The 27,292-nt window shown below is 55.1% G+C and overlaps 4 protein-coding genes across 4 annotated transcripts; all 4 read left to right on the plus strand.

Moving 5' to 3' along the window:
• Positions 1 to 60: 60 nt before the first annotated feature.
• MARS2 (methionyl-tRNA synthetase 2, mitochondrial) lies at positions 61 to 6,410 on the plus strand (the record flags this gene model as incomplete). Its single annotated transcript, XM_082488402.1, has 3 exons — positions 61 to 262; positions 396 to 730; positions 5,187 to 6,410. 3 exons carry the CDS (start codon positions 61 to 63, stop codon positions 6,363 to 6,365), a joined length of 1,716 nt encoding a protein of 571 aa, XP_082344528.1. The 3' UTR covers positions 6,366 to 6,410.
• A 2,498-nt stretch (positions 6,411 to 8,908) lies between these two features.
• Positions 8,909 to 13,189, plus strand: RAB33A (RAB33A, member RAS oncogene family). Its single transcript, XM_082488484.1, has 2 exons — positions 8,909 to 9,184; positions 12,673 to 13,189. Exons 1-2 carry the CDS (start codon positions 8,954 to 8,956, stop codon positions 13,126 to 13,128), a joined length of 687 nt encoding a protein of 228 aa, XP_082344610.1. The 5' UTR covers positions 8,909 to 8,953; the 3' UTR covers positions 13,129 to 13,189.
• A 269-nt stretch (positions 13,190 to 13,458) lies between these two features.
• Positions 13,459 to 16,930, plus strand: RBMX2 (RNA binding motif protein X-linked 2). Its single transcript, XM_082488340.1, has 6 exons — positions 13,459 to 13,465; positions 13,552 to 13,667; positions 13,757 to 13,808; positions 13,878 to 14,007; positions 14,155 to 14,335; positions 16,087 to 16,930. Exons 1-6 carry the CDS (start codon positions 13,461 to 13,463, stop codon positions 16,500 to 16,502), a joined length of 900 nt encoding a protein of 299 aa, XP_082344466.1. The 5' UTR covers positions 13,459 to 13,460; the 3' UTR covers positions 16,503 to 16,930.
• Positions 16,931 to 17,211: 281 nt separating this feature from the next.
• SLC25A14 (solute carrier family 25 member 14) lies at positions 17,212 to 26,544 on the plus strand. The gene is made up of 9 exons (XM_082488217.1): positions 17,212 to 17,286; positions 17,378 to 17,525; positions 18,997 to 19,091; positions 20,682 to 20,767; positions 21,544 to 21,639; positions 23,555 to 23,679; positions 24,659 to 24,794; positions 25,197 to 25,277; positions 26,067 to 26,544. Exons 1-9 carry the CDS (start codon positions 17,223 to 17,225, stop codon positions 26,106 to 26,108), a joined length of 873 nt encoding a protein of 290 aa, XP_082344343.1. The 5' UTR covers positions 17,212 to 17,222; the 3' UTR covers positions 26,109 to 26,544.
• The last annotated feature ends 748 nt before the right edge of the window (positions 26,545 to 27,292 follow it).

A 27,292-nucleotide genomic window follows, 5' to 3' on the forward strand; every position in this document is an offset into this window, starting at 1 on the left:
TCCCCCCGGAGCCTTTCCGGGTGGTCGCTCTGGCTCCTCCGTCTCTATGGTAGCGCCGCCATGTTGCGGCCTCCTCGCTGCGTCCCGTGCCTGCCCCGCCGCGCCGCCTCCACCGGGCCCGGCCGTCGCCTCCTGCTCTCCACACCCATCTTCTACGCTAACGGGCCGCCGCACATCGGGCACCTCTACTCCGCCCTGCTTGCCGACGCCCTGCACCGCTACCGCGGTCTCCGCGGCGCCGACCCGGGCCGCCTCTCCACGGGTGAGCCTGGGCGCCGCGGCCCCGCACCCTCCGGCTCCTCCCTGGGGCTCACCCACCTCCCCCGGGGCTGTTCTCGTTCCCCGTGTCCCCAGGCCCCCGTGTCCCCTCCTCATGGCCCTCTCTGCCGTTTCAGGGACCGACGAGCACGGGCTGAAGATCCAGCAGGCTGCGGCCGCCGCGGGGACATCGCCACCGGAGCTCTGCGAGCGGGTCTCGGGCCTTTTCCGCCAAGCCTTGACCCAGGCCGCCGTTTCTTTCACGGACTTCATCCGCACCAGTGAGCCCCGCCACCAACGAGCTGTGCGCCATTTCTGGGGGGCCCTCCAAGACGGCGGGGCTCTCTACAAAGGGTGTTATGAGGGCTGGTACTGCACTCCTGAGGAGTGCTTCCTCCCTGAGAGCCAGCTCGCTGAGTGCAGGGATGCCCAGGGACGCCCCTGCAAGGTGTCAGTGGAAACCGGCCATCAGGTAACCACCACCAGCCCAGCCATGGGCGGCCAGTCCTGTGGAAGCACTGCACACTCATCTCTGGCTCTGGTCTGGCCAAATTTGGGGGTGTTTAATGCGTCCTTTTGTGATTCATGTCAGCTGAGACTCACCTGTATTTCATAGAATGTCTCTTCTCTGTTTGTAGTGGTGTATGGCTGTGCAAGGGAGAGCTGCCAGAGCCCCAACTGGCAGATGCAAATTTCAGCCACGTGCCATGGGATTCAGCTGCTGCTGGGTTGCACAGGCCGTTGGCCTGGAAGTAGCATTTTAAAGCAGTGATGAAATAAGTTGGCTGTGCGGAAGGATAAAAGTGTTTATAAACAAGGTGTTCATTGGGTGTCTGCCGTTTCAGACCTGTTTTGTAAGGCAATTCAGTTTGGCCTCTGGACACTTTTCATCAGTCTTGTTGCATGGGTTTCAGCCCTACGTAAAACACTATAACATCATTTGCCTGTGGTCTAGTCCGATGACTGAATAGTGGTGCAACCAGGAGTGTGGTACCTGACCCAGAGTCTACCACCACTGCGTTTTCTGTAAAGTGTCAGGAGTTACACGAGTTAATTCAGCAGTTGCAGATAATTGTGCTTCAGAGCTAAGCAGAGGTTATGCTCTTGTGATACTTGTACAAGGCTGGGGCATAGGAGTGCTGGTTCACAGAGAAAGGGCTACGTTGGCAAATAATATCTCTTGATAAAGAACCTAATGTAGTTGGGGAAAAGATGAAGTTTCCAGGCAAAGAAATCATTCTTCAAATCTAAAATAGAGCCAGCAGGCTTCAAAGTCAATTGTACCCTGAGACCAATTACTTGCCTTAGCTGCATATCGCACTGTCCATATCTTCCTTGAACACTGAGAGACCGAAGTCTGTTCTGTGGGAAACGATCTTCCTTCTTCACTCTGTTACTGTGCTTTTGTGTCATTTAATCTGCAGAGGAGCTTGGAGAGGAGCTGCCAGAGGCTCCCAGTGTGGTCAGGGTAAGGAGCACAGGCCTTCAAGAGGTAGAGGGAACTGTGCCAGTTTAATTTGGCAAACAGGATGTGAAGTGACAAGCTAATAGCAGCCTGCACCTCCTCACAGGGCATTTACAAAGAGCCCAAAGCCACATGCATCTCAGGGTGCTGGGTGCTAGAGCAAGGGGTGATGATGCCACAAGCTGTGCGGGGTCAGGTCGGGCGTTAGGATAAGCTCTTTCCCCAGGAGGATGGTGCAATCCTGGGGCAGTTCCCCAGTGAGGTGGGGGAGCCCCAGCCTTGGGGTGTCCCAGCCTTGGCTGGGTAAGGCTCCTGTCACCCTTGGCTGGTACCAGCCCTGCTGTGAGCAGGCTGTGGGGCTGGAGAGAGGTGGAGGGCCTGTCCCACCTCCACTGCTCTTGTTTTTTGGGTTCGTTCTGGTGTGAGTGGTGGATTAGTTTACCTATAGAGCAAGCAGATGCTCCATGGCAGGGCCAGAACTGTGGTGTTCTGTATTCACTAGGAAGGGAGCTGCATTTATTGAAGTATTGCATGCGTTGCTTATGTCCAGCCGGGAGACAGCTGGTGTCTGTGGGGCTGCAGGGATTCCCTTTCCGATGTGGAAATGAGCTGGAGCTGGGAACTGCCTGTCCAGGGAGCATGCTGAAAAGTCCTGGTGGGTTGGTAAACAACAAGCTGAACATGAACCAGCAGTGTGCCCTGGCAGCAAAGGCAGCCAACGGGATTATCTCAGGCTATTGAACAGGACCGATACCTATTCAAGGGATACGATTATTCCCCTCTACTCTAAATGACCACATCTGGGTACTGCATCCAGATTGCCATCTCCCAATGCAGGAAACAGTTCAGAAGCTGGAAGAAGTTCAGTGGAGGGCCACCAAGATGGGTAAGATGCTGGAGCACTTGCCATTTGTGGAGAGGCTGAGGGAGCTGGCTTCTTCAGCCTTGGAGAAGACAGGATTTTGGGAGGGCCTAGTGGCAGAAGCTCCCCAATAGCTACGAGGAGGTCATCAGGAAGATGGAGCCAGGTTCTAATGGTATGTGGCAGGAGGATGAGAGAACAGGCATAAATTGAAACAAGAGAGGGTCAGACTGGATTTACAGACAAACTTTTCCTGTGAGAACAGCCAAGCAGCAGAACAGGCTGCCTGGGGAAGTTCTGCAGTCTCAGTCCTTAGATGCTTTCAAGATGTGCCTGGCTGAAGCCCCAAGTAACCTGCTCTAACCCCATAGGTGACCCTGCTGTGAGCAGGAGGCTGGACTAGAGACTTCCTGAATTATCCCGTGCTCCTAAGGTCAGGGCTGTTTGAAGGTCAGGAGAGATGGCATGCAGATTTCTCTGCAAGGCAGCTATTCCAGTAACTGTTTGCAGGCAGGCCGTGAACAGACACCGGTTTTGCGGGTTATTATAATTACTCTGCCCTTTATCAGCCTCTCTGTATGCTCCAGGCTCTAACTCAGCAGTTCTCAGGAGACAGTCTATTTCTGATCTCTTTTCCTCTTCTCACTGAACTACTTTCTACTCACTTACCAACTGCCTTTTCTGCAAGTGACTAGCTGATGGGTAGCTCAGCTCTTAGCACCTGGCAGAGGACCTGAGGTGGGCTCTTCGGAGCCAAACACCAGACTTGGTCAGCGTTTCAGAAGAAATGATTGCAGGTCCCACTGTGAGATGGCTTTTGTGTCCCAAGTTGTTACCAAAAGGATCACTGGATTGTGAAAAAATGAATAGGGAATATTGGACGGAAGACATTGCATTGGCTCTGTGTGGAGTGTTACTCCTGGGCAGAGCGCTGAGATCTGTTACCCAGAAACTGAAAAAGATGATGGAAAAACATAAAGAATTTGGGGCCTGGGGCGGGGGACCAAAACATTTTTGTGTAACTTGTTTATGATTTGTGTTAGGGCAGAATATTTCTTTTGAGGTGACCTCTAACCAAGTGAGAAAGGATAGTATTTACTACTGGCTGCTACTGAAATTAGATCAGTTCAGTTACATCATAAAGCAGATTCGTACCACCAGGATTAATTATTCCTTAGGGTATATACCACTAGGATTAGTTATTCCTTCAGGTATCTCAGCTTGAGGTGTGGTAGGCTCTCTACTGCTTGTATTGCAAGTGAGGCACTTTCTGGCTCAGTCAGAAGTTGTTGGGTTCAGTGCTAGAAACAAACTCTCCTGTGATGCCAGAGCCTATACTTTCTTGTCTTAGAATCTTAATCATCTTTAAAAGGTAAAAATTCTTGACCTAGCCATAGATCTCTTGAGTGCCTTTACACAGTTCACTCATACCATATCTACCCACAAAGTTTTCATTGATTTAGCTAAATGTGTCATTTAATGAATTTAAACATGTGGGAGGAGTGCTGTCACTACTTCAACATGATTATAGGCTAACAAAGTTAGCAACTAAGATGCTGTCGTGGTTTAACCCCAGCCGGCAACTAGGACCACCCAGCCACTCACTCACTTCTTCCCCCATGCTCAGTGGGATGGGGAGAAGAGTGGGGAAAAAATAAGAAAAACTCATGGGTTGAGGTACAGACAATTTAAGAGGTAGAGCAAAAGCCACTCAAGCAAAGCAAACCAAGGAATTCACTCACTCCTTCCTGTCGGCAGGCGGGCATTCAGCCATCCCCAGGGAAGCAGGGCTCCATCACGCGTAAAAGTGACTTGGGAAGACAAATGCCATCACTCAGAGCATCCCCCCTTCTTCCCCCAGCTTTATATCATCACATGGCACGGAATATCCCTTTGGGTAGTTGGGGTCAGTTGGAGTCGGCTGTCCCAGCTGTGTCTCCTCCCAGTGTTTTGTGCCCTCCAGCCTGCTCACTGGTGGGGTGGTGTGAGGAGCAGAAAAGGCCTTGAGAGCTCAGCAACAACCAAAAACATTGGTGTGCCATCAGCACCACTCCCATCCCAAACCTGAAACACAGCCCCGCACCAGCCGCCAACAGGAAAGTCAACTCCATCCCAGCCGAAACCATGGCAGAAGCTGTGATGCTTAAACTGGGGAAAAAGAGGAACATAGCGCCAAAGAGAAATAGCAGAGGCACCCACGAGGCTTGTTAGTAAGGCAGTAATTAACAATGTCATTTTGTCTTTTCATGATTTTCTACTATTATTGCAAAACTGTGTTTATAAGAAAGCATATTTTCATCTTGCTAATTCTTGCCTGATGACACATAAATCTGGCGGGTAGAAAGGTATTCCTTCCCTGGGAGCATGAGCATCTTTAAAAGCAGAGTGCTGAGCCACCCCAAGTGCCAAAGTCCTCGGGTGTTGTCCTGGGGAGGTGGTGACAAGAGAGGAGGTTCCCAGTAGCCATAGAAAGGTGGTGGGGAGCACACCCAAACGCAGAGGTAGCGTGCGACAAACTCCATGTTTAGAATTCTGTCTGCAAATTGTAAAACTCTTTGCAGAGCGTTTGGGCCGTAATTCTTTTCTCTCCTGCCTTCTCAGGTGCACTGGACCAAAGAGGAGAATTACATGTTCAGACTCTCGGCGTTCCAGGATCCGTTGCGGAACTGGCTCCGGGACAACCCACACGCCATTTCCCCTGACCCTTTCTACCAGCGCGTGCTCCGCTGGCTGGAAGAGGACTTGCCGGACTTGTCCGTCTCTCGTGAGAGGAGCCGGCTGCAGTGGGGTATCCCTGTCCCCAGTGACTCCACACAAACTATTTATGTGTGGGTGGATGCCTTGGTGAACTACCTGAGTGTGGTGGGCTATCCTGAGACGCACGGACAGTGGTGGCCTGCTGTGCACCATGTTGTGGGCAAGGACATCCTCAAGTTCCACGCTGTCTACTGGCCAGCACTGCTGATGGCAGCAGGGCTGCCCCCCCCTGAGCGAATCTTTGTGCACTCCCACTGGACTGTCCGTGGGCAGAAGATGTCCAAAAGCCTGGGCAATGTGATTGACCCCTTCACTTGTATTGGACAGTACACATTGGATGGATTTCGGTACTTCCTGCTAAGGCAGGGTGTACCTGAGCGCGACTGTGACTATTATGATGAGAAAGTGGTTAAGTTAGTGAATTCGGAACTGGCAGATGCGCTTGGGGGGCTCCTGAATCGGTCAACAGCCCTCAGCATTAACCCCAGCAACACTTACCCTTGTTTCTCGGAGTCTTGTTTTCCAAAGGTCTTGGATTATAGGGAAGCAAAAGGCACAGGTAGGGCTTCTGCTGAAGACTATGAGTTCGTGGCATCTGTCGCTTCTCTGCCTCTGCAGGTGGCTAGTTATTTTGAAGGTTTCCAGATCTACAAGGCTTTAGAATGCATTGTCCTGTGCGTAAGGCAGACCAACAGTTTCTTCCAGAGACACAAGCCTTGGAAACTCAACCGAAAAGACCCCGCAGAGCAGCTCTGGCTTGACACCATCATCCACATCACACTGGAATGCCTGCGTGTCTACGGGACTCTCCTGCAGCCCGTGATCCCCCACACAGCAGACAAGTTGCTCTCCAGGCTGGGTGTTGAGCCAGAAGAGAGAGGTCTCTCCAGTTTGACATTCTTGCCACGCTACAATGGGAAGCCATGTCCCTTTGAAGGGAGACAGCTTGGACCTGACAGCGGCGTCTTATTTCACAGACTAGAGAAGTCAGGACAGCATCAGATAGAAGCCAAGAAGCTCTAGGCTCCAACAGACAACTCCTGGAAATAAAAGCCCCTGGGAACTCCTGGAAAATGTTGCCTTTGTTAAAAGCATGTTCCTCCTGTCTCTCAGTGGTGTATCAAGTGGGTGAGTGGGAAACGGGGCTGAGCAGGGCTGTGCTGTCCTGAACAGGTGACAGGAGTAGGTGATGTGGGGAGCAGATGCCCTCAGGCAGATTGGTTGCGTGAGCAGGGCTAAGAGGTAGGAAAGCTTCTCAGGTAACACCCATGAAGGAACACCTAACTGGGTAAGTCGGTAACAGAATGGACTGAAGACACAGCCTAGGGCTTGAATATTGCTGCTGGTTTTCCTGTTGTATTTTATGGGCCATAAAAAGTGGCTGATGCAAATATTTATCCCCTTAAAACAGGGAACTCTTCCCATACAGTCCTGGGACTCCGCTAGAGAGCCCTCTTGCCTGTGTCTCAACATCCCTCCTGGCCCCTTTACCTTGTCTTTTCTGATGTGAGGAGCAGGTTGGGTGCTCTGCTGAGGACATTTTAAACATGAATGTGGCAGCCAGGCTGCTCAGCAACCTCTTCTGGACACAGCAGCTCCCTAACTTGCTTCCTCGCTCTGGGAATCCCTCCTCAGGCTGGCGTTCGGGCTGGATCTGCAGTAGGAGCAAACCACCCCTAAGGAAAGAACAGGTCTTTCCTGGGACCTTCTCAGTGTTGTCTCTGCTCATGCAGGGAGAGGGCCGAGTGGCCGTTCTGCAGCTGGTGTCCTCATCACGGCTTTGTGCCGCAGGTTTTTGGCCAGGCCAGAAGTAGCTGGGGGTGATCACAGATGGTTTCCTGGTGACATCTGTGGGCCATAGTCCAAAGGGATCTGTTGGGTCCACCAGCTGAGTTTCCTTTAGGGGCCAAAATTTCAGTTCAGCTGACGTCTACGTGAGCCTTGGTGGGGAGGATCCCTTCTGTGTCACTCTGCTCTTATACCGGTGGCAGTCCAGTGAGACAGGAGGGTTCAGTGGTTGGACAGGTGGTCTCACTCAGCTGCATAGACCTGCAGACGTGATCAGAATTGCAAAGGATGCAATTTTTGTCTGGGTCTTTCAGGCCCAGACAACTTTATGAGGCTTTTCCACCTGCTGTGTGGTTTATTGCACTATGTTTCATTTCAGTGCTGCTGGAAGCAGGCAGCTGAGCACTGATATCCTGGGGCAGTTGTGACCACCTGGGGACCTCTGGTACATCATAGAACCATATGGGTTTGGGTTGGAAGGGACCTTAAAGACCATCTAGTCCCACCCACTGCCCTGGGCAGGGACACCTCCCACCAGCCCAGGTTGCTCCAAGCTCCGTCCAACCCGGCCTTGAACACCTCCAGGGATGGGGCAGCCACAGCTTCTCGGGGCAACCTGTGCTACTGCCTCACCACCCTCACAGTGAAAAATTTCTTCCTAATATCTAATCTAAATCTCCCCTCTTCCAGTTTGAAGCCATTCCCCCTTGTCCTATCACTCCATGCCCTTGGAAAAAGTCCCTCCCCAGCTCTCCTGTAGCCCCTTTAGGGACTGGAAGGGGCAATAACATCTTCCTGGAGCTTTCTCTTCTCCAGGCTGAACCCCCCCAACTCTCTCAGCCTGTCCTCCCAGCAGAGGGGCTCCAGCCCTCCCAGCATCTCCGGGGCCTCCTCTGGCCCCGCTCCAACAGGTCCATGTCTCTCACGTGCTGAGGACTCGAGAGCTGGATGCAGCACTCTGGTAGATCCTTCCCAGCTTTTGGCTCCTCCAGTTCCCACCAAATGCCTGCACCGCAGGAGTCAACTTGAATCAGGGGCGGATTTGGGGGAGGGCTGTGGTCTCTTTTGGGGCTGCCTGGGCTGCGTTACCGGGAGCAGTGCAGCCCCTCGGACACAGCAGAGGGAAGGGCAGACCGTGCTCCATCGGTTCTCTGCGACGCCCTGTGCTGCGGCGCGCTGTCCGTCCTGCTTCGCCTTACCCCGGCGGCCCCGGGACCCGGCCCGCGGCGGCGCTTCCTCGGCGCGGCCGCCGCCGCCCCCCCCGCGCTCGCCGCGGACCGCCGCGCCCTCCCGCCGGGAGCGCTGTCTGACAGCGCGGGCAGAAGGACGGCGACGGCCCGGTCCCCGTCGTCTCCGGTGCCGGCGGCGCCATGGCAGCCCCGAGGAGAAGGGCTGGAAGACCGGCCGCGCTCTGGCGGGGGCTGCCGCAGCGGGACCGGGGCGTAGGGCGGGGCCGGTGCGTGGGGAGGGATCGTGCCGGTGCCGGGGTGTGGGGCGGGGCTGTGCCGGGGCCGGTGCTGGTGCCGTACCCGGGGCGTGGGGCGGAGCCGGTGCCGGTGCGTGGGACCGTGCCGGGGCGTGGGGCGGAGCTGTGCTGGTGTCGGGGCGTGGGGCGGAGCCGGTGCCGGTGCGTGGGACCGTGCCGGTGCGTGGGGCGGGGCTGTGCCGGGGCCGGTGCGTGGGGCGGGATCGTGTCGGTGCCGGTGCGTGGGACCGTGCCGGTGCGTGGGGCGGGATCCTGCCGGTGCCCTAGCTAGTGCCGGTGCGTGGGGCGGCGCGGCCCCATGAGACGGTGAGGCCGGCAGCGGCGGCGGCGGGGCGGGATGGCGGCGGGCGGCGGGGGGGGCGGCGGGCGGCCGCCGGGCCCCGACAGCTCGCTGGAGCCCTACGTGCAGACCCGCATCTTCAAGATCATCGTGATCGGAGACTCCAACGTGGGCAAGACCTGCCTGACCTTCCGCTTCTGCGGCGGCACCTTCCCCGACAAGACAGAGGCCACCATCGGCGTGGATTTCCGCGAGAAGACGGTGGAGATCGAGGGGGAGCGCATCAAGGTGGGCCACAGTGGCACCGGCAGCGGCCCGGGCTGCATCTCGGCACCCTGAACATCTCTCGGGGGCTTCTCTGTTTCCAGTGCGACCCCAGGGAGGGGGACAGGGGAAGGTTTCTCATCCCACCGTGTTGCAGAGATGCTTTCAGAACGGTCACTGCAGCTGTGTCACCATCGATGCGGTTCGCTGGAGTCCGCAGCAGTCTGAAGCGATAGCTTGGGGTGAAGCGCTGCTGTCCTCCTGCTCTCCCGATGCCCAGAGGAACCCTGGTCCTCCAAGCGTCATGGTGGCCTCCAGCTTCAGAAGCTGGACCAAAACAGCGGCGAAGCTGCAGGGAGCTGGGGGAAGGAGCTGTAGGCAGAAACCGGCGGGGTTTGGGATGAGCAGATGGTTGTAGGCTGGCAGCGGCTGCGTTGGGAGGCCAGGAGCTCGCAGGAGCTGGTTGCAGTGCACTTGGCAGTTGTGATATTGATGCTGAAGACCGCTGTCAGTGAGCACGGGGAGGGTGCAGTTTCAGCAGAACTAGAATAGGACGAATTTGCTGTAGGAAAGCTGGCATGACACTTGTAAGAAGTGCATCAGCCCAAACCCGCAGAGCTCTGGCTGTTGTGCCACAGAAGATCTGTGGATCAACAGCAGCTGGTAGGAAACCGCCTGGGAGCAGTTTGCGGCTGAGCTTGGCCTGCCTGGTTAGGGGGATCAGCACCGACAGCAGTCTGGGTTTAAGACTGACTGCTGGAAGAAGCAAATATTGCTATTTTGCTGACAGATGGGTGATCAAAAGTCAAGGGAGTAATCACAATGAAATCAGAGCTACTATTTGTGGGTAAGAACTTTAGTTGTGCATTTAAACTGTCCATGAACATTTTTCTCTCTCTCCTTCAAGCGGAGAGGTGCTCATTTCCCCCCTGCCTTCCCCAGCTCTATCCCACACCATGTAGCTGCGTTGCTGTAAGCTGTAGTGCAGGCTGGCATGAAGCTTGTCTTACTGCCACGAGCTGCAAAACGTTGCCAGGCTTTCTACCTTTGGATATTAGTTGTGCTCCAGCAGGCAGGAGTGGGAGGCAGTGCAGCAAATTGGCCTTTTCATGGGCCCACATGTCCAAGAGGGGAGGAGAGAGGTGGGAGAGGGACCCTCCCTCTCCTGTTCTGCCTGGATGGAACAGCCTAGGAGAGAGCGGCAGGGAAACGGATGAGCAGCAGCTCTTTTTTGCCAGCATTTTTCCACTCTGAAAGACTCTGGGGTGGCCACTGTCCCAGTGGGGTACAGGGAGATTTGGATTAACCCCAGACACTTGTTTCGAAATTGCCAGTTCCAGGCTTCAAGACATTACCTACAAGGGCCAGCAGAACTCACAGTGTTACAGACTAACAGCAAAATGTGGGTTGGAAGGGACCTCTGGAGATTGTCTGCTCCACCCCCGCTGCTGAAGCAGAGCAGCCCAGAGCCGATTGCCCAGGACCATGTCCAGGTGGCTTTTGAATATCTCCAAGGATGGAGGCTCCACAACTTCCCTGGGCAACCTGCGCGAGTGCTCAGTCACCCTCACAGTGAAAGGTGTTTCCTGATGTTCAGAGGGAACCTCCTTTGTTTCAGTGTGTGCTCACTGCCTCTGGTCCTGGCACTGGGCAGCACTGAGAAGAGCCGGGCTTCATCTTCGTTGTAGTCTTCCTTCAGGTAACTATACATGTTAGATTCCCCCCCGAGCCTTCTCTTCTCCAGGCTAAACAGTCCCAGCTCTCTCAGTCTGTCTCGTAGGAGAGACACTCCAGTCCCTTCATCGCCTTTGTTGGACCCTCTCCAGTCCATACTCCTCCTGCACTGGGTAGCCCAGAACTGAACACAGCACTCCAGGTGTGGCCTCACCAGTGCTGAATAAAGGGGGTGGATCACCTCCTTCGGCCCGCTGGCAATACTTTGTTTAATGCAGCCCAGGACACCATTCACCGCCTTTGCTGCAAGGGCACACTGCTGGCCCATGTTCAACTTGGTGTCCACCAGGACCCCCGGGTCCTTTTCTGCAAAGCTGCTTTCCAGCTGGGTGGTCCCCAGCACGTACTGGTGCCTGGAGGTGTTCCTCCTCAGGGCCAGGACTTGGTGCTTCTCTTTGCTGAACTTCATGAGGTTCTTGTCAGTGCAGTTCTCCAACCTGTTGAAGTTCTTCTGGATGGCAGCACAACCATCTCACGTCCTAGCCATGCTCCTCCCAGTTTGCTGTCACCCGCACGCTTGCTGAGGGTGCAATCTGCCCCACCATCCAGATCATTAATGGAGATGTTGAATGGGACTGGGCCCAGCACTGACCCCTGGGGTACACTGCTAGTTGCCAGTGTTCAACTAGACTTTGTGTCACTGATCGCCACCTTCTAGGTCCAGACGTTCAGCCAGTTTCCAGACCACCTCACTGTCAGCTCATCCAGCCCAGGAGCTTGTTGGCTCCTCCATCACTTGGGTCAGGAAGTTGTCATCAAAGCTCTCCAGGAACCTCCTGAATTGCTTGTGCCCTGCTGTGTTGTCCTTCCAGCAGCTATTGAGGTGGTTGAAGTCCTCCGTGAGGACTAGGGCCAGCAAACATGAGACTGCTCCTGTCTGTCTGCAGAGCACCTCACCTGCTTGTTCTTCCTGGTCAGTGGCCTACAGCAGATAGCCCCTACAATGTCACCCATGCTCGTCTGCTCTTTAATCCTCACCCACAAGCTCTCTGTTGGCTCCTCACCATCCCCAGAGCTCCATGGCCTCCTGCTGCTCTCTCACACATAGCGTGGCTCCTCATCCTCTCTTTGCCCTGACTCCTCTGTACATACCACTGTGTAATTGTCGGGGTTCTCTTTTATGGCGTAGGATTAGGTGGACAAATGTCCTGATCCGGCGCAAGAATGTTTGCGAAATGAGAAGTGCTTTGTGCAGTTCGTTTCTGTGGTGGGGATGGTGGTCAAGTGCATCGGGAAGAGGATGAGAAGCAGGGAGCAGCCCAGCAGCAGAGAGCTGTAGGAGGGCTGCCTGGCAAGGTGTTACAGAGTCAGGTAAGTCACCAAGCAGGGTCTTTCCTTGCTGAAAAGTGTGCTGCCAGTTCTCTTGAATAAATTGGATCAGCTGCAGTGGCTGAGAAATGGGATACGGTATGCAGAGCCTTGCGCTTGCCCATGAAGAGTGAAAGTGAGTGAAAGCGCTGACGTGATCTCTTACTAGATGAGCTTGGCTGAATTACACAAGTGCATGCGCTGGCCTATACAGCCTTGGGCATTGTCAGCATAGGCCCAAAAGCTTGTGTAACTCCTCCATGGATCCTGGTTTGTCTAATAAGAGATTGACACTCCCTGCAAGGCTCACCCTTGCCTGCGCCCTGCCTCGAGGCTGCGGCACCGCTCTCCAAGACAGACCGGCAGCAGCGAGGCCTCCTGCATCTTGCTGCAGGGAGGTCAGCAGGCCCTGCCCCGGGTGGACACTCAGCGCTCCTGCAGCCTTCTTTCTCGTCTGCTTTGCTTCCTAGGTGCAAGTGTGGGACACGGCTGGCCAGGAGAGGTTTCGGAAGAGCATGGTGGAGCATTACTACCGCAACGTGCATGCCGTCGTCTTCGTTTACGACGTCACAAAGATGACCTCCTTCACCAACCTCAAGATGTGGATCGAGGAGTGCAACGGGCACGCCGTGCCCCCCCTCGTCCCCAGGGTGCTCGTTGGCAACAAGTGTGACTTGAAAGACCTGATCCAAGTGCCATCCAGCATGGCCCTGAAGTTCGCCGACGCTCACAACATGCTTTTGTTTGAGACCTCGGCCAAGGACCCTCAGGAGAGCCAGAACGTGGACGCCATTTTCATGTGCCTGGCCTGCCGGCTGAAGGCGCAGCGCTCGCTGCTCTGCCGGGACCTGGAGGGGCGGCCGGGCCCAGCCCGCAGGCTGGAGCCATCGCACGACGCCAACGGTAAAAACTCCTGCCCGTGCTGAGCAGGGCGGCCCCGCCGCTCCCGCCGCCCTCCCTCTGTCACGGTCACCCCAATAAAGTCTCTGCGGCTCCAGTCAGCTCTGGGTGTTGCTTTGCGAGGCTCGGGCCCGGTTCGGCCGCGCTCGGGTCTGTTCGGCCGCGCTCGGGTCTGTTCGGCCGCGCTCGGGTCTGTTCGGCCGCGCTCGGGTCTGTTCGGCTGCGCTCGGCCCCGATTCGGCTTCACTCGGGTCTGTTCGGCCGCGCTCGGCGGTTCGGTTGCACTCGGCTCGGCGGGGGAGGAGCACGGCGCGCATGCGCGGCGCCGGGCGCATGCGCAGTGTGCGGCGCTGCCGCCATGAAGTAGGTCTGAGGGGTGCGGAGGGAGGGAAGGGAAGGTTAGGGTCGTCCCGGTCGTTGCCGGTGCTGACGGTGCCCTTGCTCTTCAGTCCCCTGACGAAGGTGAAGCTGATCAACGAGCTGAACGCGCGAGAGGCGGAGCTGGGCGTTCAGGAGGCGGTCTCGTGGCACGCGGAGTACAAGGACAGCGCCTGGATCTTCATCGGTACGAGCCGGGCCCGGGAGCGGGGTGGTGGGGCCGGGCGGGCCCGCGCGGTGCCGGTGCTCTCTTCCCTCCTCTCCCTCTCCCCGCAGGCGGGCTACACTACGAGCTGACGGAGGGAGATGTCATCTGCGTGTTCTCGCAGTAAGTGCCTCAGCCCCCCGGGCCCGCCGCGCCCCTGCCCCTGCTGCGGGTGCTAAGAGTGTGTTGCAGGTATGGAGAGGTCGTCAACATTAACCTGGTGCGGGACAAGAAGACTGGAAAGTCCAAAGGCTTTTGTTTTCTGTGCTATGAGGACCAGAGGAGCACCATTCTCGCTGTTGACAACTTCAATGGGATCAAGGTGAGTGAAGCAGCCTGGGAGGTGGTCCGGCCTGCCTGCCTGCTGTGGCTCCTGTGGTGCTGCTGTACATCAAACAGGAGCCCTGACAGCACGGGTTGCATGGGGAGCTGCTCTGTGCCTTCGCTAACAGCGTGACTCCTCTTGTAGATCAAAGGAAGGACAATTCGAGTGGACCACGTGGCCAACTATCGGCCCCCCAAAGAGTCCGATGACTTAGATGATGTCACAAAAACTCTCCATGCAAAGGGCTGTGGAGTTAAAACACCACCTCATACGTCATCCGATTCCCTATCGGAAGATGATGATGTGCCGATAAAAAAGCAGAAAGGTGAGGTGTGTTCCTGCCAGTCTTGACCCCGGGTGGGAGTGTCTGCCAGAGCCCACGGCCTAGCAAGGTCTCTGTGCTCAGGGGAGCACCAGGGATGGGTGTGCTCTTGAAGAGAGCCGCAGCCCTTACATCCAGGCTTTACTCTGTGATCTCCTGAGGGGTATCTGAGTGCCTGTATTAGCCCTTACCTGGAAATATCCTCCCCCAGCCACTGAAGAGCTGTGTCTTGCAGACAATAATAGCACTTTTCCCAGAAAAAAAGTGTGCCAGGTTGCAGGGTTACTGCAGGGGGGAGCAGTGCTAGGGGCCCCTCCCCCCCTAAGCCTTCCCCCTCGAAGGCTTAGTAAAAGCACTGCTTAATCTTAAAATCTGGGTGCTACTACTGTAGGACTAAAGTGCTGTAGATGTATGGAACGACTGTTCTGTGGCCTATGGAAGATAGCTGAATTGAGCAGAATATAAAACCGGCAGCTCTAGATGAGATTCTGTGGCTGGAAACTGAAGCCGAAGAAGGTAGGGGTTTTGGACTAGGTGACCTTTAAAGGTCCCTTCCAACCCTAACTATTCTGTAATTCTATGAAAGTAGACCTAAAAGTGCAGCTTAAGTTAAACCATCCGAGTGCCTGAATACCTCCTGTTCTCAGTGGATGCAGCGGAATTTGTTTTTCTACGTCTTTCAGAAGAAAACAGAAAGGTGTAGAGTATATCCAAATCAAACTTGAATGAACGTGCCACATAAAGGACCGGCCTGTGCAGCTATATGGATGGATTTTTAAGAAGCCATTAGGTTTTTTTTTCCATCTGTTCAGCAGAGACATTGAAAAGTTACCCTTGTGAGAGCCAGCAGAGTGCTAGCAGCAGTGTTTTGCAGTAGGAGCTGCTTGCTGTGACTTGCTAACGACTTCCAGGCAGCATCCACCCAAGATGGGTTGTGGCTCCCAAGTGTGGTGACGGTGGGGTGGGATGGGGGTGTCCGTCATTCTGAAATGGGTTTGGAGCTTGCGGCATGGCACACAGAGGAACCTTCCCTCCTGCAGCTGGGTTCTGCTTGTGGCAGACAGGTATTAGCAGCAGGTATTTGGGGCCATCTTGTAGCTACAGCCGAGCCTTTGCACTGTTGGGGTTTGAGACCTGTCTGCTGTGGTCCCGCATCAAGAGAGGAGCTCAGCACTGTGTTGCCTGGCAGAGGGCGCAGGGTGGATTGGGCCTTAGTGTGGGGCAGAGAGGCATGTCGATCAGGCTGGAGTCCTAGTTTCAGAGAAGGGTTGGAGGAAAGAAAATAGGCAATAAAACTAAGGGTGGGGACAAGATGCTGCTCCAGCATGCTGAGGAGATGCACAAAAAGGAGAGCGAAGAGGGAAAAGAATCACTGGGTCTGGAGAGGAGAATTTCCACAGTGTATCATGGTGTTCTTACTGTGTGGATGTTACTGAGGAAAGGGAATGAAAGGAAGGTGCTCAATATCGCAAGTGGTGTTGAAGTGCCTGAGGGCAGCCATGCTGGGAAGAACGCAGTGTGGTGAGTGTTAAAGAAGGAAATATGATGGCTCAAACCAAAGGAGAAAAGTGTCAGGGTTGGAAGTGGAATAAGATCTCTCTGAGGGGGGAAACAGGCTGCGAAGCTTGGGTGGAGGGGAGAAAACTTAAAATGGGATGGGAGTTGGGAAGGCGCTGCGGTGCTAGGCAGTGCCTGGGGAGTGAGGGTGATGCTTGCAGGAGTGTCTGTCCTGAAAGATGAACCTTGTGTTTCAGATAAGGAGAAAAGTAGACAGGAGCGGCAGAAGCAGAGCTTGCAGGCTGCCAAGAGGGCGGTGTCCACAGAGGAGGCGCACCCCAGAATCAAGATTAAGAAGGAGAAGGAGGACCCTGCCTACGAGCGCTACGCCAGCGGGAGCCAGCAGCCCTGGAAGGGCTCTGAGAGGAAGCCTGTGAGCAGGACGCAGCGGGAAGAGGATGAGAGGAGGCACCAGAGGCCTTCGGAGAGAAGAGGGGAAAAGAGCTGCCAGGACCAGAGGGGACAAAGTGGTTTATGGGACGAGAGGGAGAGGAGAGAGGAGGCTGGCAGGAGGGGTGATGGGTACAGCAGCCGGCAAGAAGAATGTCCTGAGGGAGGCAGATCCCGGGAGCGCTGGGAGAGGGGCTCCGGGAGAAGTTCCAGCCGCTGCTGAGGCCTGGGAGCAGCATGCAGGGGGCCGAGAGAAGCCCCGAGCCTGCCCAAAAACATGCTCAGAGCCTCCCCAGGTCTCTCGAGGGGGCCGGACTGTTTGCCCCTGACACCTTCCATGGTTTCCTGTTCCAAGGACAGAATGAGGAACGGTGCTGCAGACTGGGACATGAGTTCTGTTGCCTCCTTCAGCCCTTCTTGCGGGCTCCCAGTCGTGCTGGTATGCTGGTGGTGTCTGGTAGCATTGGGATGCTCTCCATCCCCCAAAATGACCCGTTCCCACCCCCCAGCCCTGGTGGGGGTTTTCCCCCACTGTTTTACGTGGCAGGGAGATGCCGGTGGGCGTTTTGCCTTGGCCCCAGCGCTTCTGTGGTGCATCCCCGGAGCTGTCTGGGCGCTTGGTTTGTTTTAAAAGCTTAATAAAAAATTAACCTGTTAGCCCATAGTGTTTCTTATCTACTGGTGATGGAAAGGTGGGTGATGGGGAGGGAGGGACGGGTTTTAGCCTGGTTGTGATGAGAAACAACACCCGAAATGGGTTTGGGTTGTCAGGAAAAGGGGGTTTTTACCCCCTGAGCAACTGCTCGGGGGGGGAACTTGTGTGGAGGTGACGGCGGAGGGGGACGTCTTCTTTCCCGCCGCCCCGCCCTGCGCTTCCGCTTCCGGGTCGGCGCTGCTGCGGCCTTCCCCCCTCCCCATCCCATCCCCTCCCCTCCGCCATGCCATGTCCGCGCTCAACTGGAAACCCTTCGTGTACGGCGGGCTCGCCTCCATCGTGGCCGAGTTCGGTGAGGTGGTGGTGGTAGGGGGGGGATGGGGATGGGGATGGCCGGGTCCGGCGGGACGTTAACGGCCGCTCTTTCCCCTCGCCCCCCCCAGGCACCTTCCCGGTGGATCTCACCAAGACGCGGCTGCAGGTGCAGGGCCAGAGCACCGATGCCCGGTTCCGGGAGGTGCGGTACCGCGGCATGTTCCATGCCCTTTTCCGCATCTGCCGGGAGGAGGGCGGCCGTGCTCTCTATTCGGGGTAAGCGCAGGGTGGTCCCCTCCCCGAGTCCCCCCTTGTCCTCCCCAGGCCCTCATCTGCCCTCCCTGGTTCCCTCTCCACCTTCCCTGGGTCCCCCCAGCCCCCCCCCTCCCCGGGTCCCCCTTTGCCCTCCTGCTTTCTCTCCCCGCCTTCCCCGTGCCCCTCCCCCCCCCCCCTTTTCCCTCTCGGGTGCTCCCCCCCCTCCCGGGTCTCCCCACCACCAGCCCTGGGACCCCTTCTGCCCTCCCCAGTCCCCCTCACCCACCCCATCTCCCCCTCTGCCCTACCGGGTTCCTTCCCCAGGTCCCCCCGTCTGCCCTCCTGGGTCCCCCCACCACCTGCCCTGGGCCCCTTTCTGCTCTCCCAAGTCCTCTCCCACCACCTGCCTGGGTCCATCTCTGCCCTCCTGGGTCTCCCCACCACCTGCCCTGGGTCCCCCCCGGCCTGCCCCATGTCCCCTCCCTTGCCCACCCCAATTGTGGTCCCACTTTCCCCAGGCTCCTCTTTCTGTCCTCCCCAGGGTTGCCCCTCTGCCCTCTTTGATCCCCTCCTGCCCCCCTGGGTCTCCCCACCATCTGCCCTGGGTCCCTTTCTGCCCTCCTGAGTCCCCTCCTGCCCTCCCAGGTCTCTCCACCACTGCTCGCGGTGCCGTTCTACCGTCCTGCGTTCCCTCCTGCTCTCCTGGGTCTCCCCACCATCTGTCCCAGGCGCCCCCTGAGCCCCGCAGAGGGTTGGGGCAGCAGTGCTGCTGCTGCAGCCTGGAGACTCCTGGTTTTCCCTACGTGGGGAGCGAGAACGTGCCACGGGCTGCGTGGGTGCCAGCCTCCCACACTGGAGGGTGCGTGGGGGCGACACGAGGTGATCCTCGGGCACCCAGGGTTGTTATCTGACAGAACTGGGCTTCCTGGGGCATCTGAGCCGTGGCAGGGGCGGGCCTGGCCTGAGATCTAGAATCATAGAATCGTTTAGATTGGAAAAGACCTTTAAGATCATCAGGTCAAACTGTTAGTTAACACTGCCAAACCCACCACTAACCCACGTCCCTCAGCACCACGTTTGCCCGTCTGTTAAACACCTCCAGGGATGGGGACTCCACCACTTCCCTGGGCAGCCCGTTCCAGTGCTTGACAACACTTTTGGGGAAGAATTTTTTCCTAATATCCATCCTAAACCTCCCCTGGTGCAACTTGAGGTTGTTTCCTCTTGTCTTATTGCCTGTTCCTTGGGAGCAGAGCCCTACTCCCCTCGCTACCCCCTCCTTTCAGGGCACTGTAGAGAGTGAGAAGGTGTCCCCTCAGCCCCCTTTTCTCCAGGCTGAACCCCCCCAGCTCCCTCAGCCGCTCTTCATCAGACATGTGCTCCAGACCCCCCACCAGCTCTGCCCCTGACAGTTTGGGTGCTGATGGGGGGTGACTTGTGCTGGACCCCCGCACTGGCAGGGTTCAACGGTTTCATTTGTTCCCCCGCTCAGGATCGCCCCTGCATTGTTGAGACAGGCGTCTTACGGCACCATAAAGATTGGCATTTACCAGAGTTTGAAGCGGCTCTTCGTAGATCGCATGGAAGGTCAGTGAATGTGTCAGTGGAGGCACGTCTCGTCTCACCAGAGGTGCGGCGTGAACGCTTGTGCTCCCTGTGCTCTGTGGTTTGCTCATTCCTTTCTCTGTCCTTCCCAGCTATAGATTTCCGCATAAATGGATTTCTTGTTACTTGGTGATGTGGTTTTGTTTGTACAGTAATAACAAGGATAGGTTTCAGTACAGATGTGAATGATGCGAATCTTGCTGTGCTTGGCACTGCCCACAGTCCCGAGCCAAACACCTCCCCGTCCAGCCAGGTCTGTCCTTTTCCCAGCCTTTATCTCTGTTCTGTGACGTCAGAGCCAAAATAAAAGGTATCACTGACCCAGGCTCATCTCTCCTTTCTGATTAGTCTCAGGGAAGAGATCACATCCCATCTGTACATCAGATGGGGTATGTGGATTGACAGCTTCAGTAGCGAGTCTCTCCTGTCTTCCTGCTGGAGCCTTTGAGTCCTTGTGCCTGAAGGCAGCACATCTGGATAGAAATGGTGCCGTCCAGCTGTTAGCTTTGGCTCTGACCGCAGAGATGGGGTACTGCGAGTGCTCTTGACCTGTGCACCTCTGTTAATGACCTCTGCAGCTCCCGCCTAGAGAGTGGAGCAGCAGAAGTCTGATACATGTTCAGCGAAGGGACACCAAGATCTGCACGTGCGGTTTTAAACCCTGGTGTGACACCAGTGAATTTTGTACCGCCGTTCCAACCTGGGAAAGGGAGATGGGTGGTCCGGGCCGGTCAGCGGCCCAGTGAGAGGACTGGGAAGCGCAGCGCACTAGAGCTGCTTTCCGGGGGCTACTCTGTTCTCCAGTAACACCGCTCCCCGTGCGTGGGTCTGTGTGTGTACTGTGGGTCTCTCCTCGCTTGCTGTTGCAGCGTTTCCAGTTGTGAGTACCGTTGTCTGAATGTTTGTCTCCCTACAGGCCTGGGGCAGCCAGTGGCCTGGTCTCCTCTGGGAAGTGCTGTGGTCAGTACCAGCAAAGGGCTGTGCCTTTTCCCAACATAACTGTCACCCTAATACTGGGCCTGGAAGTCTTGGATTATTCCACCCACCCCCCGGGACTAATTGCATCTAACTTTCTCTGCCTGGGTCGCCTATTCTCTGTTCTCTCAAGGTGGCTGCATTCTCTGAGCGCGGCCAGCTGGGGCTCCAGATCAAAACAAATTGGTATCAGGTTGCCTTGAGAAGTGTTGGGTTGTCCCTCTCTGTCTCCCTCTGTCTTGGCTTGTCTCCATCATGAGAAATGCGTCACTGGACACTGAAATCGCAGATAATTGTTCGAAATTTCTATGTATCACAGTCTTTTCCTTGTCTGATCAGCTAGGCTCATCACTAAGACCCGCTTCTCTCCGAGAGCGTGTTGCTGAGTGTTTCAGCTGCTGCTTTCTGTCTCTGGCAGGTGTGGGGACAGATCTGCCATGAGCTGGTGGCAGCTGGCCGGCCTCTGCTCGGGCAGCTTCACCATGTGATTTGCGAACTGAGCTGCTCTGCTCTTGCCAGAGCTTCCCGCTTGTTCGGTACAACCTGTGCACCTTCTCTTTCGATCTTTAGGATCTGACTTTCTTTTCTTGATTGCAGATGAAACGTTGCTAATCAATGTAATCTGCGGAGTGGTTTCAGGGGTGATCTCCTCTGCAATTGCCAATCCGACAGATGTGCTGAAGGTAAGAAGGGTGCCTGGCTGGAGACAGCTCCTGCCTGGCTGTGGTTTGACACGTAGAAGCTGCTGCTTGCCGGTGAAGATGCGTCTCCCAGCTGCAGCGAGGTGCTCTCTGAGCCACTGCTGGCATCAGTTCTGCTTGTTTCGGTTTTCTTATGAATGGGAACAGAAGCTTAGTGCAATAAACAGATTTTTAAAGATGCAGCTCTTAAAGATCATGAAATCTGTTATGGCAAGTGGTAGAGGCTCTGTTATCTTAACTGGGTAAGGTGAGGGGGGTGGTAGCCTGCTATTCGTCAGACCGTCTCGGCTCCTTTCCCTTTGGTCACTGCACTGCACTTTGCTGACACTGCCGCAAAGTCCTTTCTGTTACATGGAGTGACCAGAGTCCAGTGGGGACTGCCTGGTCCCCTCCGTTCCCTACTGCGAGTATACTGGGGTCAAGGTAGCTCCGCTCTGAGCAAAGAGAGCCTGGAGAACTTTCCCACGCTTCTCCCTTTGTAGATCAGCCTTCTCAGAGTGCTTGCAGAGTGGGGCGGCCTTGCCTGTCACTTCTCTGTCCCATCTGAGTTTTGCGCTGTGCTTCCACTCTGTTGCTGTCCCTGCCCCTTGCCTGCCATCGTCATTTGCTGTGTGGTTTGCAGGGAAGGGGCACAGGGATGGCGGTGTCTGCTCCGAGTGGCTCTGTTGTTCTTCCTACCTGCCTTCCTGCTGAGCTGGGATCTCTGCCCTCCTGGGACGGCACTGATGTCGTCCCGCTGACTCTTGTGTTTCTTTCAGATTCGAATGCAGGCTCAAGGCAGTTTATTCCAGGGTGGCATGATTGGCAGCTTCATCGACATCTACCAGCAGGAGGGTACCCGAGGCCTCTGGAGGGTAAGCACCAGCTGCTGGAATCCCCCCACTAGTAGCAGAACTATCATCTTCCTCAACTCGTTTGCTACACCCGGGTGCAGCTTTTGAAGAGAACTGTGATCCAAGGGTAGTAGCAAAGTTCTGCTTCTGGTTACCGGACAAACAGAAGCGCATCTGTGGTGGAGATTTGGTCTGTGGTGTGGCAGCATCAGCGCTGGGCCGGGCAGACCTGCTCTGCAGGGCTGAACCTGGTGTGCATCAAGTTTCAAATACATGAGTGTCCTTTGAACGGACCGGCATTTGGGGCTGGATCCTCTCCATGGTCTGTCTTAGGAAGGATGCTCAGCTTGAAACTTGCCCTCTGAGCATGCAAAGAGTAGGACAGAGTGGCAGCTTTTGGGGAAGCTGGTGATGTAAAGCTCTTGGGCTTGAAGGCAGATGAGAGTTACCAGTGCTCAAGCCTTACTGCTTGGATTTCAGCAGTGGTTCGTCGGCTTTTTTTAGAGAATGTCATGTTGTCCTTCAAGTGAGGTTGTCTTCCGTACACTTAGTTGTCCAGCAGTCCAGCAGTCTGCCGAGTCGTGAGGGCAGGTATGGGAACAACAGAATCCCAATGCTTTTTTCCAGGCAACAGTCCGATTGCTCCCTCTTATGGTCACTGAGGTCTTTTACAGAAAGATGGCTGTTGCGGTGTCCTGTGTGGGAAGGGGAGGAGGAGTCAACTGCCAGTGTTGACACAATATTTACTTTGAGATTATTTCTGCTCTCTAGACAAAGACACACAAGAGGGGAAGAGAGACTAGAAAAAACATGAAACCCTCTGTGTTGCTGATGTGTGCTGCAAACAGAACACGGTGCAGAGACAGGTCAGTCTCGAGGTGGTTTCCAGTTATCAAGGAGTCTCGCTGCTCTCTGGTGTCTGGGACAACCCCAGTCTCCTCCCTCCAGTCTTCTCTCACGTTGAGGCAGAGATGTTTGTGCTCACCAGTCTCACCAGTTCTGGCATTCATCTCATGGGGGTGTTTGAGCTGGCTGTGCCAGGACTAGGTTAGGCAGGAACTGAGGAGGAGGCTGTCGGGTGCTGCATTAGCGCAGTGGGATGGGGACAGCAGGAGCCATAAACCTGAAAAGTACCTTTACTTCTTAACATTTGCTTGGGCTTTGTGTGGCAGGAAAGCTGGCTGTCCTGGTGGGCTGGCTCACAATTGGGCCCCACTGAAGGGTTGCTCCCGGTCCCAGTGAGCTCTCTCGTGACACCACGGGTCTCCGCGAGTGGCTCTGAGTGTTACAGTTCCAGTGAAATGGCCCGACTCCGCATTGCTGCCATGTTCTCCTTGTTCTGCTGCCCGATAAAAATGTGATGAGGTGTTTGCTGGGATATTTGTCAGACAGAAGGTAGCTGTTTCCTCTTACTTCAGCTCATAGTTGTTCCAGTAATTGTCTTGCCAGTTCCCAGATCAATGTCCTGCCAGCAGCAACTCTTTTAATACGTGAAAATCTCCTAAGTCAAAAACCTAAATAAAGCAGATGCACTGCTGTTATGTAGCAAGGAGGACGTGGAGCCCCACCTGGCTCCTTAAACAGCTGCTCTTGTGGTGCAGGATCTCTTCTGGTACTGGAGTTGGTGGGTACTGTTGTGGGGGAAGAGGAGTGGATTATATGCCGATTCCTGTGTGCTGCTGGCTGGGAGGAGAGCAGCAGTTATTCTAGCTGGAGTAACGCTACCAGGGTGGAGGAATCCTCCTTAGCTTTGGACTGAAGTTGGGAGACGGTGAGCTGGTCTGCCTGAAGAGCTACAGCTGCAGGATAAGGGAAAGGAGGACACAGGGTAGATTGTCAGCGAAAGGCCCCTGGGAGGAAGCTGGGGGGGAAAGTTTTACTAGCTGCAGTCCCCAGGCAGCAGTGTGCGCCTGTGACTGATGTTTGTGCTCTGCAGGGCGTTGTCCCAACAGCTCAGAGAGCCGCCATCGTGGTCGGGGTGGAACTGCCAGTCTACGACATCACCAAGAAGCACTTAATTCTGTCAGGCCTGATGGGTGACACCATCTTTGCCCACTTCGTGTGAGTATTTCCTGCAGGTGCTGCACTCTCCAGGCGTGGCAGGGGTGTGCGAAGCAGAGGAGCAAGGTGGGATTTGGGGTGAGACCTGTTTATAGAGCCAGTGCCCTGGAGCTGCAGCTTTGGTGACATGAAATGTCAGCTTGATTTCAGCTGGCTCATGACCAGAAATGCTGTTGCTCCATGTCTGTGCCCCGGTATGAACGAGGCAGGAGTTCCAGGTGTGTTACTACCCGTAGCAATCGGTGGAAAGAGATGCCCCAGTCCCAGGTCCTCATCTGTACAGGCACTGTCAGCTTCCAGCCATTGCCGCAAGAGCTTTGTGAGATCAACAAAGACTTGCAAAACTGACAAGACCCTGAGCAAACTGACCTAAGTTTTGAAGTCAGCCTGCTCTGAGCAGGGGGCGGGTTAGAGACCTCCCAAAGTCTTTTTTACCTACATTTTCCTGTTCTTCTGGCAGACACTTTAGCTGGAGGTGCTGCAGTGCTTCTGTTGGGTTTGCCTGCTGTGGGCTGAAGGTGACAAGCACTAGACCATACGTGGAGGGAGGAGACTAGCAGCTGCATGCTCCCTCTTGCTGCCTTTGGTCTTCCTCCCTCCTTCCCCGCCCCGAAGAAATGTTTGCTCTGGTGAGAAGGATGTGCGCTTCCAAGAGGCTGCCTTCAGGTCTGTGTCACCTTGACAGCACCCAGAGACACTTGCTGGACTGCAGGCTGCCCCTGTGGAGGCCCAGCAGTGGGCTCTGACGAGAGTCTCAATTAGACGAAGCTGAGCGTTTCCCTTCCCCTACTGCTCTGGGGTGCTGAGGTGGTATGGTTCCTCCTTCTCCCTGTTTTCTGGCTGGGAACAGGTAGTGCAGCTAATGTTTATTGCTGAACGCCTTTCATAAAATCCAGTGAAAGATATTCTCTTGTGCCTGTCTGAGCCGGAATGGCCACGTTCAGAGCTGTTCCTCTCTCCTGTTTTGGTGTGTCTACAGCTCCAGTTTTACCTGTGGGCTGGCTGGGGCCATTGCCTCCAACCCTGTGGACGTGGTGCGGACACGGATGATGAACCAGCGAGCAATAGTGGGCAGCACGGAGCTCTATAAGGGCACTCTGGATGGCCTCTTGAAGGTAAGGAGGCGAGAGAGGCGGGCAAATCCCTGTCTTTAGGAGGCTGGTGGGATTCCAGCACCATGTGCCACTGAGAGGAGCAGTTGGCTTCTATGGCGACAGAACGTGCTTGTCAGTGAGTGTTTCAGACAAACCAGAGGAGGGCCTGGGATCACTTTCCTGAGGTCGCCATCAGCTTGAGCATCCTCCCAACCTTGTGGGGCAAAACCTTGTCAGTGATGCAGTTTGATTAGGTTCATACACTGGAAGTGACACTTCACACGTCTTAGCTGCATCTGCACTGGCCTGGCTGCTTACTGCAGCAGCTCTAAAGGCCTGTTATCTCTCACGTGGCAGCAGGGAGATGGGCAGAGTGTGGACTTGGTGTGTCTCCTAATGGATCTGTCTCTTCTCTCCTCCCAGACATGGAAGAGCGAGGGCTTCTTTGCACTCTATAAAGGTTTCTGGCCCAACTGGCTTCGGCTCGGTCCCTGGAACATCATTGTATCCTTCAGTGTGCTGCTGGGAGGTCCCGGGTATGGACGGGCAGGGGAAAACCAAACTGCAAAGGGAAGTGCAGAGCAGACACCTTGATGGGGCACCTCTCTGTCTTCCCAGTGGCAGCCCAAAGCAGAGTCCCTGTCCTGCTCGGACAGATGTGAGCTGTGATGTGGCTGCTGCTGGTTCAAGTGCTAAAAAAAAGCCACTGGTTGTGACCGCTGCCTCTAACAGCTCGGCGGGTGGCCAGTGCAGGGGCTTCCAGGGCAGCAGCACCGGCAGTTTCCTGTAGAGCGAGTGCTCTCAAGTGCTTGGCTCGAGACTTTCCCTTTGGCCTGAGCTCCTGGAAGTGCTGTGTTTTCTGGATCTTTTGTGAGGGAAACCCGGGGAACGTTCTGCTGCTCTGAGACGGGTGCTGACCTGCTCTGCAGAGCCAGCGCTGCTGTGTTGCTGTACTAGATCCTTCTTGCCCTCCGAAATTCTGTGCATAATGTGTTTTAAAGAAGTCCCGGTCTGTGGTTAGAGCCACCTCCCTTTCTCAATGGTCCAGGCAAGCCTGGGCCAGTTTTCTTCTGGGTCAGTCTCTTCCCTCTCCCGGTAGCTCTCATCCCGCAGCTCTCTCTTCCTCCTGTGCAGATGGGTTTATGCTGCCTGGAAGAGGGGCTTCCCCACACTGGTCTTCAGCTGTGCTGTGCTGATGCTCTACCTGCCTTTCCAGACATGGCCTGGTCGTGTCGGGAGGCCCTGGTGCAGCTGCCTTATGTATTTTGCCCAATTCCTTGACGTCCCCTTTAGTTTTTTATCACATACGAGCAGTTGAAGCGACTTCCATTCTGACCGCTGGCTTCATTCCATGAGAGTCATCTCCAAGACTGGCAGCAGAGAGCTTTGCTGCAGCCTTCCTCTTCATGTCACCATCCCCATGTTTCGATGTTTTGGTACACGGTGGGTCCGGGCCATCCCCCTCCCCCAAACGCATGGTCCCTGGCGCATGATCTGCCCGAAGTGGAACTGGGAGGCTGATGGCAGGTGCTGCATGTTTTTCCCCACGGAGGCAAGTGTTAACGGTGTACGAGTGTCTGGGCCTGAGGCAATATCTTCTGTGAAGATCTGTGCATTCCAGTGGCCTTCTGGTGCAGCTGTGGTTTGTCGTTTGGCTCGTGTGCGTTTTTGTGCCGTGCCCGCGGGGCAGGGCTGGAGTGGAGGCTGGGAGAAGGGTGCCGTCATGGTTTCTGGCAGAACTGTAACCTCATTAAATTATTTATTGACTGGATGGCTTGAGTTTGCGTTTGTGCAGATTTACTGCAGGTATATGCCAGAGCAGATGGTATGTCTGCCCTTGGACAGAACAGAAGCTATTTTTTCCGCATACTATATTTATCTTTTTTCCCAAAATTTATATATGTATATATAAGCAATCCTTAGTATTACATTACAATATAAATGTTTCTAAAACAAAGTTTAATTGTTAGTGTCAGAAAATTATGGTGTTGTACTCAGCTCAGTTTTGCAAAACCTCAGCCTCTTAACCTTATTGCTTATATTGGTTTTGCTTATGTAATTTTTAAAGCAAGGTAATGCGATTCAGAGCTGAGCTCGGATGTCCCACTACTTTAAAATGGTGTCTCTAACATTGCTAGTGCTAAGCAGAACATCAAGCGAGATATTTGGGTCATCCTCTTCTGGTTTTGGTTTTGGTTTTGTTGTTTGTTTTGTTTTTTTTTTTAAAACAGGTATGGCTACGAAAGCAAACAGCTCTTATGTTCCTACAGCCTTTCCTCTTGATGGGGTGGTGTTAGTTTGGGTGAAGGTCCCTTGTGACCCCCAGCAGCGTGTCCTGTCTGTATGCTGAGATTCTCTCTGTGCAAACTGCACGAGGGACATTCAGCCGAACTCAGCCCGGACAGACGAGAGCGAATTCTTTGCTGTGGTTTTGCAAAGGCAGAGCTGCCGTGTAGCAGCTGCGTGCATGGGGAAGGTGACTCCAGTGAGCTTTTGGACTTAAATTGTGCCTTGAGCAG

The sequence above is a fragment of the Vanellus vanellus genome, assembly GCF_965231255.1.
Source record: "Vanellus vanellus genome assembly, chromosome: 10".
Lineage (NCBI taxonomy): Eukaryota > Metazoa > Chordata > Aves > Charadriiformes > Charadriidae > Vanellus > Vanellus vanellus.